The sequence below is a fragment of the Rana temporaria genome, chromosome 6, assembly GCF_905171775.1.
Source record: "Rana temporaria chromosome 6, aRanTem1.1, whole genome shotgun sequence".
Lineage (NCBI taxonomy): Eukaryota > Metazoa > Chordata > Amphibia > Anura > Ranidae > Rana > Rana temporaria.
This window is the reverse complement of record NC_053494.1, coordinates 146,697,090-146,712,008: the sequence shown is the minus strand read 5'-3', so window position 1 is coordinate 146,712,008 and position 14,919 is coordinate 146,697,090. Positions and strand designations below refer to the sequence as shown.

The 14,919-nt window shown below is 48.2% G+C and overlaps 1 protein-coding gene across 8 annotated transcripts in view; it reads left to right on the top strand.

Annotated features, from left to right (window-relative positions):
• MLPH (melanophilin) overlaps window positions 1-14,919 on the top strand; it is a 130,171-nt gene that overhangs the window by 33,776 nt on the left and 81,476 nt on the right. For all 8 annotated transcript variants that reach the window (XM_040357515.1, XM_040357513.1, XM_040357514.1 and 5 more), the window contains exon 3: window positions 7,966-8,187. In XM_040357515.1, the coding sequence (XP_040213449.1) occupies window positions 7,966-8,187 (222 nt within the window). The remainder of the gene's footprint in view (window positions 1-7,965; window positions 8,188-14,919) is intronic.

The window sequence follows — 14,919 nt, the reverse complement described above, 5'->3', positions numbered from 1 at the left end:
GTATATATAATTAGAATCCCAACACAATAGTGATGAATGTGCAATAAAGCAACAAGTGGTTTGTCTCATCCGTGTAAACTGATACATTCTGCTGGAGAGCTTAAGCTTGTGAAAAACAACAACTTGCTGGCTGGATCACCAGAATAGAAGAAAGAAAGCCTAAAAAGAAAACGAATAGAGCCATTACATCTAAGAATTGCTAAGCTGCAATATAATAAATGTTTGCGTTTGGATTTAATACTGCTTTAACTGCCCTGCCTACAGTCAAGATCTTTCACCAATTGAATTATCTTGAATTAAAAAAGTATCACTAGGACTAGGACTGTTGAGCAGTTAGAATCTTAGATCAGGCAAGAATAGGACCACATTCCTTTCCCAAAACTCCAGTGTACCACCCTCCTAGTGTAGAATGTTAGGCAAATTAAGTTTTGTCTTTTTCTGTAGTCAAGGGAGCTGTAAATGTTTGTTTTGGTCTGTTCAAGGTTTCACAGGCTGGGCGTTTGATTGCTTCCCTCTGCCCCTGGAAGAAGCTTCCAGAGTTTAGGCAGGGAGATTAAAAAAACTAGTTTCAATATTTATCATCTCTTGCCCAATTCCTGGATGAGAGTGTCAAGCAGGTGGCCAGGGAGGTGATAAATAGTCTGAAGCCTCGTACACACGACCGAGGAACTCGACGGGCGAAACACATTGTTTTCCTCGTCGAATGACAACTGTTGTAGGGACTTGTAAGTAATGGCAATCAATTAATGAAATTGACTCCTGGTGACTGTGTGGTTTTTGGGGATGTAAGTGCCAGTGGTAGCTATGGACCGAGATCTCAAAGTTTTGGCCATTCCCCAGTCCCCAGCTGGATCCTGGAGTGTGAGCCTGGAGAAAGAGTGTCCCTGTTACTGTCCAATGTTCTGGAAATCAGTAGTTGTGCAGAGGCTCAAGGTAACCAAATGCCAAGAGACTTTGCCTCGTGGTCTACAGCTGTGAGGCCTTAGACCAGGGGTAGGCAACCTCGGCCCTCCAGCTGTGATGAAACTACAAATCCTATCATGCCTCTGCCTCTAGGAGTCATGCCTGTGATTGTTAGGGTCTTGCAATGTCTCATGAATCTTGTAGTTTCAAAACAGAGTGTGGACCGAGTGTCATGAATATGCATCAAGCCTGTCTGCCTACCTGATCTCCATGTGTTCATTAGAGGCAGATCCTGCTCTGGTTCCCCTTTTTATCACTTCCTCTTCCTGTATGGCTCCACCCTAGTCCATCCCAGGAAGCCTATATTAACCGTTGCTCTACAGGTCTGCAGTGCTGTTCAACAGTGTTCCATGCTTAGTTCCTGTCTGCAGTGTATTGCTAGTTCCTGTTTGCAGAGTGCTACGATCATCTTCCGTGTACCGTTTTGGCTTGTCCCCGACTTCCCTGTCTGCCTGTGCCCCTGACTATTTGCATGTTCCACGGTTATCCTTGTCTGCCTGTTGCCCTGACCTCGGCCTGTCCATCACCACTGTTTGGTCTGCTGGCTGCTTCCCCCTTCTCCCTGCGGAGTGTGACTTGAGGAATCTCGGGGATGCGACCTGGACCCAGTAGCGGCCAAGACCATCCTTACCATCAAAGGCTCTGGTGAATACAATACTGGGTCTTAGACTCCGCGCCCTGGGTGATCTTAGGTTCACGCTTCGTCTCCGCTAGCAGCAGTCGGCCATAGGATTCACCACCCTGTGGTGCATCCCTGACCCCTACGGGTGCACTTGTCACCTGGCCACGGGTGACCTGACAGTTTGAACAGCCATGAATCCGGCCGACATGCCGCTCCCCGCAGATGATCCATTACAGTGCATTGTTCGCAGACTCGAGACGCATGAAGCTAATCAGGATCAGGTGATGCGTTTCCTTCAGGATCTGGCTTCCCGCTTTGATCAGCTTCAGACCTCGCTGGGAACCCCGAATCCGCAACCCCAAGTACAACCAGCAGCTGCACCTGTTGCACCAGTCGCAGAGTCGCATTCACTGAAGTTATCACCTCCAATCCGTTTTTCTGGAGACTCCAAAGCCTGCAGGGGATTCCTTAGCCAATGCACTATTCATTTTGAGCTCCTGCCCCAGTACTTCTTGTCTGATCGGGCCAAGATAGCCTATATCATTTCTCTCCTCTCCGGGGAGGCCTTAGCCTGGGCTGCCCCTCTGTGGGAATTGAATGATCCAGTGGTTTCTAGCCTGCCTGTTTTCTTGAAACTTTTTCGGAATATCTTTGAAGAACCGGCTCGTGTCTCTTCAGCAGCCAGCGCCCTTTTACGTCTCCGCCAAGAATCCCGTTCAGTGGGACAATATTCTCTGCAGTTCCGTATCCACTCAGCTGAACTGAGCTGGAACAATGAGGCCTTAGTCGCAACCTTTTTGCATGGCCTATCTGATAGAGTGAAGGATGAACTAGCAGGAAGAACCATCCCCACTGATCTGGACGAAGTGATCTCCTTGTGTAATCAGATCGATATTCGCTTTCAGGAAAGGACCCTAGAAAAGCGACGCCAACATTCCTTGGCCCTTAGTCAGCCTGAGCTCCCCTCTCTTCGACCCGTGGAGCATCCCTTGCCAACTGAGGAACCCATGCAGCTGGGTCGGACCAGGCTATCCCCTGAGGAACGTGCCAGGCGCAGAACTCTAGGCCTGTGTCTATACTGTGGGGGCAAAAGTCATTTTCGTGACACTTGCCCTCTTCGCCCCGAGAAACGCTCGGGTTCAATACATCTGGAAGGTGGAGTATTGGATCCAGAAATATCTCCTTCACCTTCTCGTCTTTTTCTTCCTGTGTCCCTTCATTTTGGTGCTTCTTCTCATTCGGTCTCGGCATATCTGGATTCCGGAGCCGCTGACAATTTCATAGACTGGGAAATCGCATCGTCCATGAGACTTACCCTTTTGCCCCTCACCACACCATTGGTGGTCTCGGCGATTGATGGCACTGTTCTCCCGGGGGGTCCTATTCGCTTCCAGACGGTCCCTGTTAAGATGTCAGTAGGCACACTTCACCAGGAGTGGATATCCTTCCTTGTTCTACCGAAGACCTCAGCTCCTATCGTTTTGGGTCTTCCTTGGTTAAGACTCCATTCTCCTCACATTGACTGGACTGCCGGACAGATCCTGGCTTGGGGTCCCTCCTGTTCCACGTCTTGCCTACCCAAGGTTGCCCCAAAAGAGAAACTTCCTGTTGCCACCATTCCAGAATCTTTTGCTCGTCCCACCACATGTAGTGATGTCCGGAATGTGTCCTGCAATAGTCAGGCTGATGCACTTTTTAGCCAATGTAGCACTCTGGATGAGGAGCCCGTCTGTGAACCTGAGCCGATCATTCACTCCAGTTTACCGTTGACTGTCCCTAAAACGCACAGCCAGGCTAACTTGTCTGCGAGTTCTGCAGTCACTACGCCTTGTGATGCGATTCGGGTAATCGCTACACCTGAATATGCTATTCAATCGGCCTCTGCATCAGCTATGCCAGGTCAGCCCATGCCCAGTGAGCCTCCTACCTTTTCTTGTTCAGGCCCTCCTGCAACCTGTCTAAGGGGCTCAATCCATCCTTTGGATAGATTGCCATCGTCGGCCAAATGGGGTTTTCTACCTTGTTTTCAGGGCTCTCTGCATTCTGCTGGTTTCCCTGCTATCCAGCTTGACTCCTGTGCCCTGTCACCTTCTAACCAACCTGACTTCAGGGTTCCTCTGACCTCTGCCCAGTCTGATGGTCCTGTGCTTAATCCCCAGTTCATCTTTAAGGGTCTGCTTGATCCTCCTCGGATTCCTGTTGACCCTCTCATGCCCTTACTTATTCCTAAAAGGCCTTTGGTCCTCAATAAATCCTCTCCTCCTGTCCCTACTTCGGTTCTGGTCAATGAGGATACTCAAGTTCTGGATTCTCGTCTCCGCAGAGGCGTTCTTCAGTACCTTGTGCTTTGGAGAGGATTTGGTCCTGAGGAGGCGTCTTGGATTTCTGCATCTGAGATCTTTGCGCCCCATTTGTCGAAGAGGTTTCTTCTGGGATTCCCCTTTAGCCCTGGCTCCAGGCTGGGGAGGGGGAGGGGCCTTAAGAGGGAGGGTACTGTCATGAATATGCATCAAGCCTGTCTGCCTACCTGATCTCCATGTGTTCATTAGAGGCAGATCCTGCTCTGGTTCCCCTTTTTATCACTTCCTCTTCCTGTATGGCTCCACCCTAGTCCATCCCAGGAAGCCTATATTAACCGTTGCTCTACAGGTCTGCAGTGCTGTTCAACAGTGTTCCATGCTTAGTTCCTGTCTGCAGTGTATTGCTAGTTCCTGTTTGCAGAGTGCTACGATCATCTTCCGTGTACCGTTTTGGCTTGTCCCCGACTTCCCTGTCTGCCTGTGCCCCTGACTATTTGCATGTTCCACGGTTATCCTTGTCTGCCTGTTGCCCTGACCTCGGCCTGTCCATCACCACTGTTTGGTCTGCTGGCTGCTTCCCCCTTCTCCCTGCGGAGTGTGACTTGAGGAATCTCGGGGATGCGACCTGGACCCAGTAGCGGCCAAGACCATCCTTACCATCAAAGGCTCTGGTGAATACAATACTGGGTCTTAGACTCCGCGCCCTGGGTGATCTTAGGTTCACGCTTCGTCTCCGCTAGCAGCAGTCGGCCATAGGATTCACCACCCTGTGGTGCATCCCTGACCCCTACGGGTGCACTTGTCACCTGGCCACGGGTGACCTGACACCGAGGTTGCCTACCCCTGCCTTCCACCCATTTCTGTGTTTATTAAAAGTCAGTAGCTACAAAAAGTGTAGCTGCTGACTTTTAATAAACAGACACTCACCTGTCCCACAGTCCAGCGATGCGGCCACCCGAAGCCTTGCTTCTCTCCTTCTCCTCTCCCCAGGCGCCAACATTGCAAGTGTGGGCACCTGGCTGTGACAGCTTGTGGCTTCACAGCCGGGTGCGAACTGCGCATGCGCGAGTTGCGCTGCTCGTTCTGAATGGCTGGGCAATCTTCTGGGACCTGTGACCTGTCCCAGAAGATTGCAGGGAGAAGAGGGAAGAGGAGAAATTCTACTTGACACGCGGCACCTTGAGTGGAAATGGGAGCTTGGTACCTGTCAAAACTAGGTACCCGGTCCCCCCCCCCAAAAAAAAATGACATGCCAAAGGGGGTTAGGAGTCCTTAAAGTGGAAGTTTCTTAAAGGGTAAGAAGAAGATTGTCTTCTCGTAGCTGTTTGCTAATTCACTTTTGGAGCATGCCCTAACCCATCTCCTGTTTAAAGTTCTTCAAGCAATACATTTAAAAGACAAACTCTAGACTAAGTTATTGGAGCCAGAGTGTATGGACTGAAGCTTGTGGTGGTGGGTAGCCTCTGTACTATTTGGAAAGAACCAGCTAATATCAGCAGCCCCTGCAGGGATAGCACTACATCAGCAACTGGTCTCCTGAGTTCCCAGATGTGTACAGAGTCTTGTTAAAGGAAGAGGGAGTGCTACACCATGATAAACATGGCCGTGTCCCAACTTTTTTGAGACATGTTTCTGACATCAATTTCTAAATCTATTTAGAAATCACCTTTTTACCTTTCTTTTATTTTTTTAAATGGTACATTTTCTCAAATTTAAGATTTGATATGATTTCTATTTTCTATTGTCAATAAAATAAAAGTTTTTATGAGATTTTCAAATCGATATCTAGATTTACACAACATCGACCCAACTTTTTTGGAATTGGGGTTTCAATTTGGGGATGCGGTGACATGTAATCACTCATCAATCCTTTTCTCTGACTATGTTTCTTTGTTAGAAGAAAGCTAAAATCACCTCTTGTGTAAAATCCATTGCTTAAGTGGGGTACACACTTTGGGACTATTACAGTAGAAGAAAAATTCTGTACGAGACACAATGTTTCATTTTCGTATAGTGTTTACACAACTTTCGATATCCGTCTCAGATTTTCCAAACAAAAATTTCCGAAGGGAAAAACTCCAAAAATGTTCCCATACACAAACAGAACTAATAATTTTCATTTAAAGGGGTTGTAAAGGTTTGTTTTTTATTTTCTATATAGGTTCTTTTAACCTCCCTAGCGGTATGATTATTTACGATTTTAGGTGCTGAAAGCGGTACCATTATTTGCATGGAAATTTGGCGTTTTATACTGTAGGCCTGTAATTCTTAGGCCCCGTACACACGATAGAATCCATCCGCTGAAAAATCTCAGCAGATCGGTTTCAGTGGATAGATTCTATGGTGTGTACATTCCAGCGGATATTTATCCGCGGAAATTTCCCAATTCCAGCAGATAAAAATTTGTAGACATGTCTACAAATCTATCCGCTTGAATTGGCTCCCGCGGATCGATCCGGTGGTCTGTACAGACTCACCGGATCAATCCGTCTGAAGGGATCCCCCGCATGCGTCGTAATGATTCAACGCATGCGTGGAATTCCTTTTATGACAGCGTCGCGCACGTCGCCGCGATGATGATCATCATCGCGGCGACGGCGCGACACGTCATCGCGATGGGATTTCGGCGCGGATTTCGATCCGATGGTAAGTACACTCCATCGGATCAAAATCTGTGGAAATCCTCGAGAGGATTGACCGTATCCGCGGATAAATCCTCTCGTGTGTACTAGGCCTTAGGAATAACTCACTTAAATCTGACCAAACAAGAGTCTAGTAGGCATCCCGGGTATGACATTTTTTTTAAAACAAAATTATAAATTATAATATAATAAATAATTATAACAAATAATAATATAATTATAATAACAATTATTCAATAATGTAATCAACTCAAAATTACTGAAATTTGCTCAGTTGCAGAATTTTCGCTGTCATTGCTTTTATTTTTTTTATGACGAATTTCACCACAAATCGCTATCGCACAATTCTGCAAGTGATTATAAATTATTATCGCTGTTTTCTAGCTGCTCTAAAACCATTTTTGACATAAAGTGACATGGTTGCTATGGACAATCTACAGTTTCCAGGCAGAAAGAACAGTTTTTATTTTATAAAAGTACATGCAGAACACTGGGCATACCACTAGGGACAAGGGGTGTGTGTATTTTTTACATACAGTACTGTAATCTATAAGATTACAGTATACTGTATGCAATGTGGTTGTTTACCTTTTTGAATTTGGCGCCGTTCTCCGCCCCGTGCGTCGTAACGTCGCAGGGAACGGAGATCTGCGGCACACAGAGGCACTGTGTGAATCGAGCGAGGTCCCGCTCGCTCACACAGCGCGGTGGCATCGCTGGATCCAGGGACAAGGTAAATAAACCATGCCTGTGGATTCAGCGAGGCGAGCCCGAGTCTGACTCGGGGTTACCGATCGCAGCACAGAAATTTAACCCCGAGTCAGACTCGGGAACACCGCCAGGGGGGTTAAGATAGAGCACTGTTGGTTCACTTACCTTTTCCTTCGATATCCCTTCGAAATGTTTTTTTTCTTTGTCTGAATTTCTCACTTTCTGTTCCTCCTCAGTAAGCTGTTCTGGCTTACTAACCCCCAGACAGAACGGCTCGGATGATGGGGGCAAGCTTACTGAGGAGAAAAAGGAAGTGAGAAATTCAGACAAAGAAAAAAAAACATTTAGAAGGGAAATCGAAGGAAAAGGTAAGTGTACCAAAAATGCACTAGCTTAAAGGAACCAATTTAGAAAGTAAAAAACAAACCTTTACAACCCCTTTAATGTGTATTGTTTTTATATGTTTTTTTTATGGGAAAATTGCATACAAAAGATTGCGCATGATTAGAAACAATAAACAACAAAAAGCCTTTGTCGTATGAGAATTTCCGTGCAATTGGTACATCCTCGGTTTCGATCTGCTGTGAAACATCGGGGAAAACGATTGTTCATCTGATTTTCTTACAGTGTGTACTGTGCTCTACTAATATCTAACATTATTTAACGTGTTTCCCAGCATTGTTTGAACTCTGATTAAATCTGTAATTATCTGCTTTCTGATTTTCAGGGACTTGAAGTTCAAGGTGGAAAAAGAGAGCAATAAAAGAGAATTGCTGTCCAATGAAAGTCACCTGAACAACACTCACTGCATACACTGCTTGCAGCCCTTCCAGTTCTTGATCAATAGTAAGCGTCAATGCAAAGACTGTCAGCTCTTTGTGTGTAAAAACTGCAGCCGCTACAACAAAAAGGAGCAAGGCTGGGTGTGTGACACCTGTCGGGGTGGAAGGTAAGTGACATATTTAATAGCCACAGGTGAGTGATTTAAAGTGATCTTGTGCTTTACCCATGTTACAATAGTTTCACCTTAATCATTACACAGGACAATGGACTCTCCTCAAGTGACAGCTCTGGTGCTTGGCCCAGCGCTGTCACATGCTTCTCCAAACCTGGAAGAACCAGGTCTTGGGTTGTTTGCTTCCAGGATGTAAACAGAGCTGTGGTTGGACAAAGAAAAGGATGTTAGATGATGCTAGAGATGAGATTTTAAACATGAATTCCAGGCAAAACATAAAAAATACATATACAGTATGTGAACTGTTTTACTTGCCAATTTTTTTTTTTTTTTTTAATCCTGTCCATCCAGTTTTGAGGTTTACACAGCTTTGCCGCATACCAGGGCCCTTTCTGGTAAGGTAGAAGACCTGATTTTCCTCTGCTGCTTAACCACTTGCCGCCCGCCAATGACAAATTGACAGCGGCAAAGTGGTTGTAGAATCCTGACTGGACGTCATATGACGTCCTCAGGATTCTGAGCCGCTGATCGCCCCCGCGGCGATCGTTGTTGCAGGGTGTCAGTCTGACACCCCGCAACACCAATCAAGGTAAAGAATCTCTCACGGAGACTCTTTACCACGTGATCAGCCGTGTCCAATCACGGCTGATCACGATGTAAACAGGAAAAGCCGGTAATCGGCTTTTCCTCACTCGCGTCTGTCAGACGCGAGTAGAGGAGAGCCGATCGGCTGCTCCTGTGACAGGGGGGGTTTGTGCTGATCGATTATCAGCACAGCCCCCCCAAGGATGCCCACTGGACCACCAGGGATTATAAAAAGAAAGGTATGCCACCCTAGACCACCAGGAATGAGGACACAAAAAATGGATGCCAATCAGTGCCCACAATGGGCATCACTGATTGGCAGGCATTGTTTGGCACTGATTGGCATCCATTAGTAAAACACATACAATAGTGCCCATCTATGCCCATCCGTGCCACCTATCAGTGCCCATCCATGCCGCCTATCAGTGCCCATCTGTGCCGCCTATCCGTGCCCAGCCGTGCCGCCTAGCTGTGCCCATCTGTGCCACCTATCCGTGCCCATCCGTGCCGCCTATCCAAGCCCATCCATGCCGACTATCCGTGCCGCCTTTCAGTGCCCATCCGTGCTGCCCATCAGTGCCGCATATTAGTGCCCATCAATGCCACCACATCAGTGCCACCTCATCGGTGCCGATCAGTGCCGCCTTATTAGTGCCTGTCAGTGCAGTACCATCAGTGCCCATCAGTGAAGGAGAAAACGTACTTATTTACAATGTTTTATAATAGAAACAAAAAAAAAATTTCCTAAATTTTCGGTCATTTTTTATTTATTTTTTGCAGAAAATAAATATCCCAGAGGTGATCAAATACCACCAAAAGAAAGCTCTATTTGTGGGTACAAAATGATAAAAATTTAGTTTGGGTACAGTGTAGCATGACCACGCAATTGTCATTCAAAGTGCAACAGCGCTGAAAGCTAAAAATTGGTCTGGGCGGGAAGGTGTATAAGTGCCCTGTATGGAAGTGGTTAAGGCCTGGTTCACACTGGTATGATTTGAGATGCGATTTGAGATGTCAAATCGCATCTCAAATCGGCGGTATTTGCCAGCAATTGTCGGCAATGGCACCATCCTAATCGGTGCGACGCCGCATCTGCGTCGCTGCACCGATTTAAAAAAGTAGTTCCTGTACTACTTTTTGTGATTTCGGGCAGCGATTTACATTGACATCTGTGCAGAAACCTGCACAGATGCATCTGAAATCGCAGCCGAAATCGGGACTGCCAGCGGGAGTGAAATCGTGCGAGTTCAGCTGAACTCGCACAGCTTCACTCCCGCACCCTAGTGTGAACCTGGGCTAAGTGACAATTACAGATCTTGCCTGTGATTGGACAGTGAAATGAGCAGGCTGCTCTCTCCTCCTATCAGCATTTTTTTTTTAGCGAATGAGCACTGCAGAACAACTGATTTGCTCATTATGATTCTGTGTCTTCCAGTCTAAGCTCTGCTTACAGAGATTGCAAGAGGCTAGTACCAGGTCAAATTTAGGTACTTGCACTGTGTGCGTTTAAAATTACATTTAATGATGTATTGATGAATATAGGGCTGCATTCATGTGTGACTTTTATATCTGCCTAGAACAGGGGTGTCATCTTCAATTTCATGATGGGCCGCATTAGCATTATTGATGCCTTCAAAGGGCCGGTTGTATCTGTAAGGCCTCGTACACATGACCGAGAAACTCGACGGGCGAAACACATCGTTTTGTGTTTTGTGAAGACTTCGAGAAACTCGAAAAGCCAATTTTCTCCATTCCCGTCAAGGAAATAGAGAACATGCTTTCTTTTTGGCTCGTCGACTATATCAACAGTATCCTCAATGAAAATATACACACGACCGGTTTCCTCGGCAAAAAAATATCTCCCAGCAATTCTGCTGGTTTTTGCCGAGAAACTCGGTCGTGTGTACGAGGCCTCAGACTAGATGTCCGGAGCTACACACCCCTCCCTTAAATGTGATGTCAAGAGCCCCCCTACCATCAGAAGTCAAAAGTCCTCTACCTTCTACCATCAGAAGTCAAAAGTCCTCTACCCTCTTTCACATGACAGTACACCCCCTTACCTTGTGCTGCTGCCTGGAAGAAGCTGGGGGCAAAGTTGGGAAGCAGAAAGTGCAAGGGCTGGAGACAGTCTGCTAAATGATGAGACATGGGGAAACAGGGACAAGGGGGTGCTGCGGCTGCAGGAGAGGTGTGAGGGCCACATGAAATGGCCTGGAGGGCCTGATTCGGCCCATGGGCCTTGTGTTTGACACATGTGGCCTAGCTTTAAAGTGAAGGTATGTTCTAAGATGTACTTCTAGTGGCAGGACAAGTGCAGGCGTCTCCCTGCCACTTTCTGCTTTTCTTGATTCCCTTTTAATAGCAGAATGTGATGGTCTGTCCCACATAAAAGGAAAATCGAATGTTCCATAACATTCTGAGCACATGTTTATTACGAAAATAGCCAATTAAGCCCTGTACACACAATCGGTTTGTCCGATGAAAACAGACCGATGGACCGTTTTCATCGGACAAACTGATCGTGTGTGGGCCCCATCTGTCTTTTTTCCATTGGTGAAAAAAAAAAACGATAGAAAAATCCGATCGTCTGTGTGGAACTCCATCAGAGAAAAATCCACGCATGCTCAGAATCAAGTCAACACATGCTTGGAAGCATTGAACGTCATTTTTTTTTTTTCGGCTTGTCGTAGTGTTGTACGTCACCGTCCTCCTGTGGCCGCCTCCCGCACTAATGTAGCTCCCGGCATCGTGGCAATTGCTAACATGGCCTGAGGAGGGCAGTGACAGGTGCCCCCATGACGGCCGATGGCACAGTGGCTGCATTTGATTGGCACAGTGGCTGCAATTGGATTTTTTTTTCAGCTTGCTTGCACCCAGGGGCGTACCTAGAACATTTGGCACCCGGGGCGGATCCAATATCTGCCCCCCCCCCCCACGGTAAAATATAAAAACACCCCACTGTGCCCCCTGCATCCTTCAATATCTCTTTGTCACTACTGTGTGCCCCCTCTCCACAACTGCACCATGGGACCCCTTTACATTACACTGCACTTCTGGACCCCTTTACATTACACAGCACCCTGCATCTCTGGACCCCTTTACATTAAACAGCACCCTGCATCTCTGAACCCCTTACATTACACAGCACCCTGCATCTCTGGACCCCTTTACATTACACTGCACTTCTGGACCCCTTTACATTACACATCACCCTGCATCTCTGGACCCCTTTAAATTACACAGCACCCTGCATCTCTGGACCCCTTACATTACACAGCACCCTGCACCTCTGGACCCCTTTACATTACACAGCACCATGCACCTCTGGATCCTTTTACATTACACAGCACCCTGCAACTCTGGACCCCTTTACATTACACAGCACCCTGCACCTCTGGACCCCTTACATTACACACCACCCTGCACCTCTGGATCCCTTTACATTACACACCACCCTGCACCTCTGGATCCCTTTAGATTACACAGCATCCTGCATCTCTGGACCCCTTACATTACACAGCACCCTACACCTCTGGACCCCTTTACATTACACTGCACTTCTGGACCCCTTTACATTACACAGCACCCTGCATCTCTGGACCCCTTTACAATACACAGCACCCTGCATCTCTGGACCCCTTTACAATACACAGCACCCTGCACCTCTGTACCCCTTTATATTACACAGCACCCTGCATCTCTGGACCCCTTTACATTACACAGCACCCTACATCTCTGGACCCCTTTAAATTACACAGCACCCTGCATCTCTGGACCCCTTACATTACACAGCACCCTGCACCTCTGGACCCCTTACATTACACAGCACGCTGCACCTCTGGACCCCTTTACATTACACAGCACCCTGCACCTCTGGACCCCTTTATATTACACAGCATCCTGCACCTCTGGACCCCTTACATTACACAGCACCCTGCATCTCTGGACCCCTTACATTACACAGCACCCTGCACCTCTGGACCCCTTACATTACCCTGCACCTCTGGCCCCTTTACATTACACTGCACCCCTTTACATTAGACTGCACCTCTGGACAGTGCAGACCCCTCCCTACAATACAGACCCCCCTACAGAACCCCCTTACAATACATACCCACCCCTACAGTTCAAACCCCCCCTACAATACAGAACCCCCCTACAATACAGAACACCCCCACAATACAGAACCCCCCCTCATATACAGAACCACCCCCTATACAGAGAACACCCCCCCACAATACAGAACCCCCCCAGAATCCCCCCTCATATACAGAACCACCCCCTACAATACAGAACACCCCCCCCACAATATAGAACCCCCTCAGAATACAGAACCCCCCCTATACAGATACCACCCCCCTACAATACAGAACACCCCCCCACAATACAGAACCCCCCCCCCTATACAGATACCACTGCCCTACAATACAGAACTTCCCCCACACAATACAGAACCCCCCTCATATACATAACCCCCCCCCATACAGATACCACCACCTACAATACAGAACCCCCCCCCCCCCCACAATACAGAACCCCTCTCATATACAGAAACCTCCCCCTACAATACAGAACACCCCCCCACAATACAGAACCCCCCCAGAATACAGAATCCCCCCTCATATACAGAACCACCCCCTACAATAAAGAACACCCCCCCCCAGAATACAGAACCCCCCTATACAGATACCACCCCCTACAATACAGAACACCCCCCCCCCCAGAATACAGAACCCCCCTATACAGATACCACCCCCTACAATACAGAACCCCCCCCCCCACAATACAGAACCCCCCAGAATACTGAATCCCCCCTATACAGATACCACCCCCTACAATACAGAACACCCCCCCCCCCAGAATACAGAACCCCACCAGAATACAAAACCCCCCTCATATACAGATACCACCCCCTACAATACAGAACATCCCCCCCCCCCACAATACAGAACCCCCCTCATATACAGAACACCCCCCCTTACAATAGTGCACACACCCCCCTTGCCTTTAGACCCATAATGCCGTCAGACAGATGATCATCAGCGCGCCGCGTGTTACACTCACACACAGGCAGCGCAGCACAGGGGGAGGCGGCTGCAGCTTCACGCTCCTAGGCTGTGTGACTGTCAGACAGTCACAGCCGTATCTATCAGAGCCGTGGGCGCTGCGCTGCCACAGAGAAGGGGATAATTGCGGTCCCGGGTATGGGTACGGGCGGCTCGCACGAGTCACACACACACCCCCCCCCCCCCCTGAAAAGCCACGCTTCAACTGTGTCTTACCTAGACTGCCGGTAGCGCTGCCTCCCTGTTACCGCGCTATCATCATGCCGCTTGCTACAGTCCTCTTCATTCGCGGAGGGGGGGGGGGGGGTCGGCCTGACACCCCTCCAGGGTGTGGCACCCGGTGCGGCCCGCCCCCTCCGCCCCATGCTTAGTACGCCTCTGCCTAGACTGCCGCTAGCGCTGCCTCCCTGTTACCGCGCTATCATCATGCCGCACGCTACAGTCCTCTTCATTCGCGGAGGGGGGGGGGTCGGCCTGACACCCCTCCAGGGTGTGGCACCCGGTGCGGCCCGCCCCCTCCGCCCCATGCTTAGTACGCCTCTGCTTGCACCCCCCCAAAATGTTCAGCACCAGCCGCCAGTGGTCCCCAGTGTGCCTCTCTGTCCTCGTCGCACTGTGTCCCTGGTTATCTGAAAGGCTTCAAATGTTTCGACAGGGGCGCAGTTTCAGTGCTTGCCATAGGCACCATTTTCACTAGATACGCCTCTGCCTGTAGGTACTGGAAATATCTCCTAAACCTACACAGTTTAGGAGATATTTACAATGTCTCCGTACGCCGATGTCTTCTGCACATGCGACAATGTATTCGGCGCATTCGCACTTAAGAAAGGGCACAGTGTCCCATAGGGACCTTAAACTACAGGCTCCTGCGGTAGCGAACGCTATATAGAGAAGGGTTAGAAACCCTTTCCGGACAATATTATTCACTGAGAAACTGTACTGTATATTTTACCCAATGTGTTTTATATAACATCTACTTCATGTATAACAACAAACAAAACAAAAAGGGAAAGTGGGAAACCATTTTTTTAACAACTCTATTAAGGGCTCGTTCACACCAGAATGCATTTCCCAC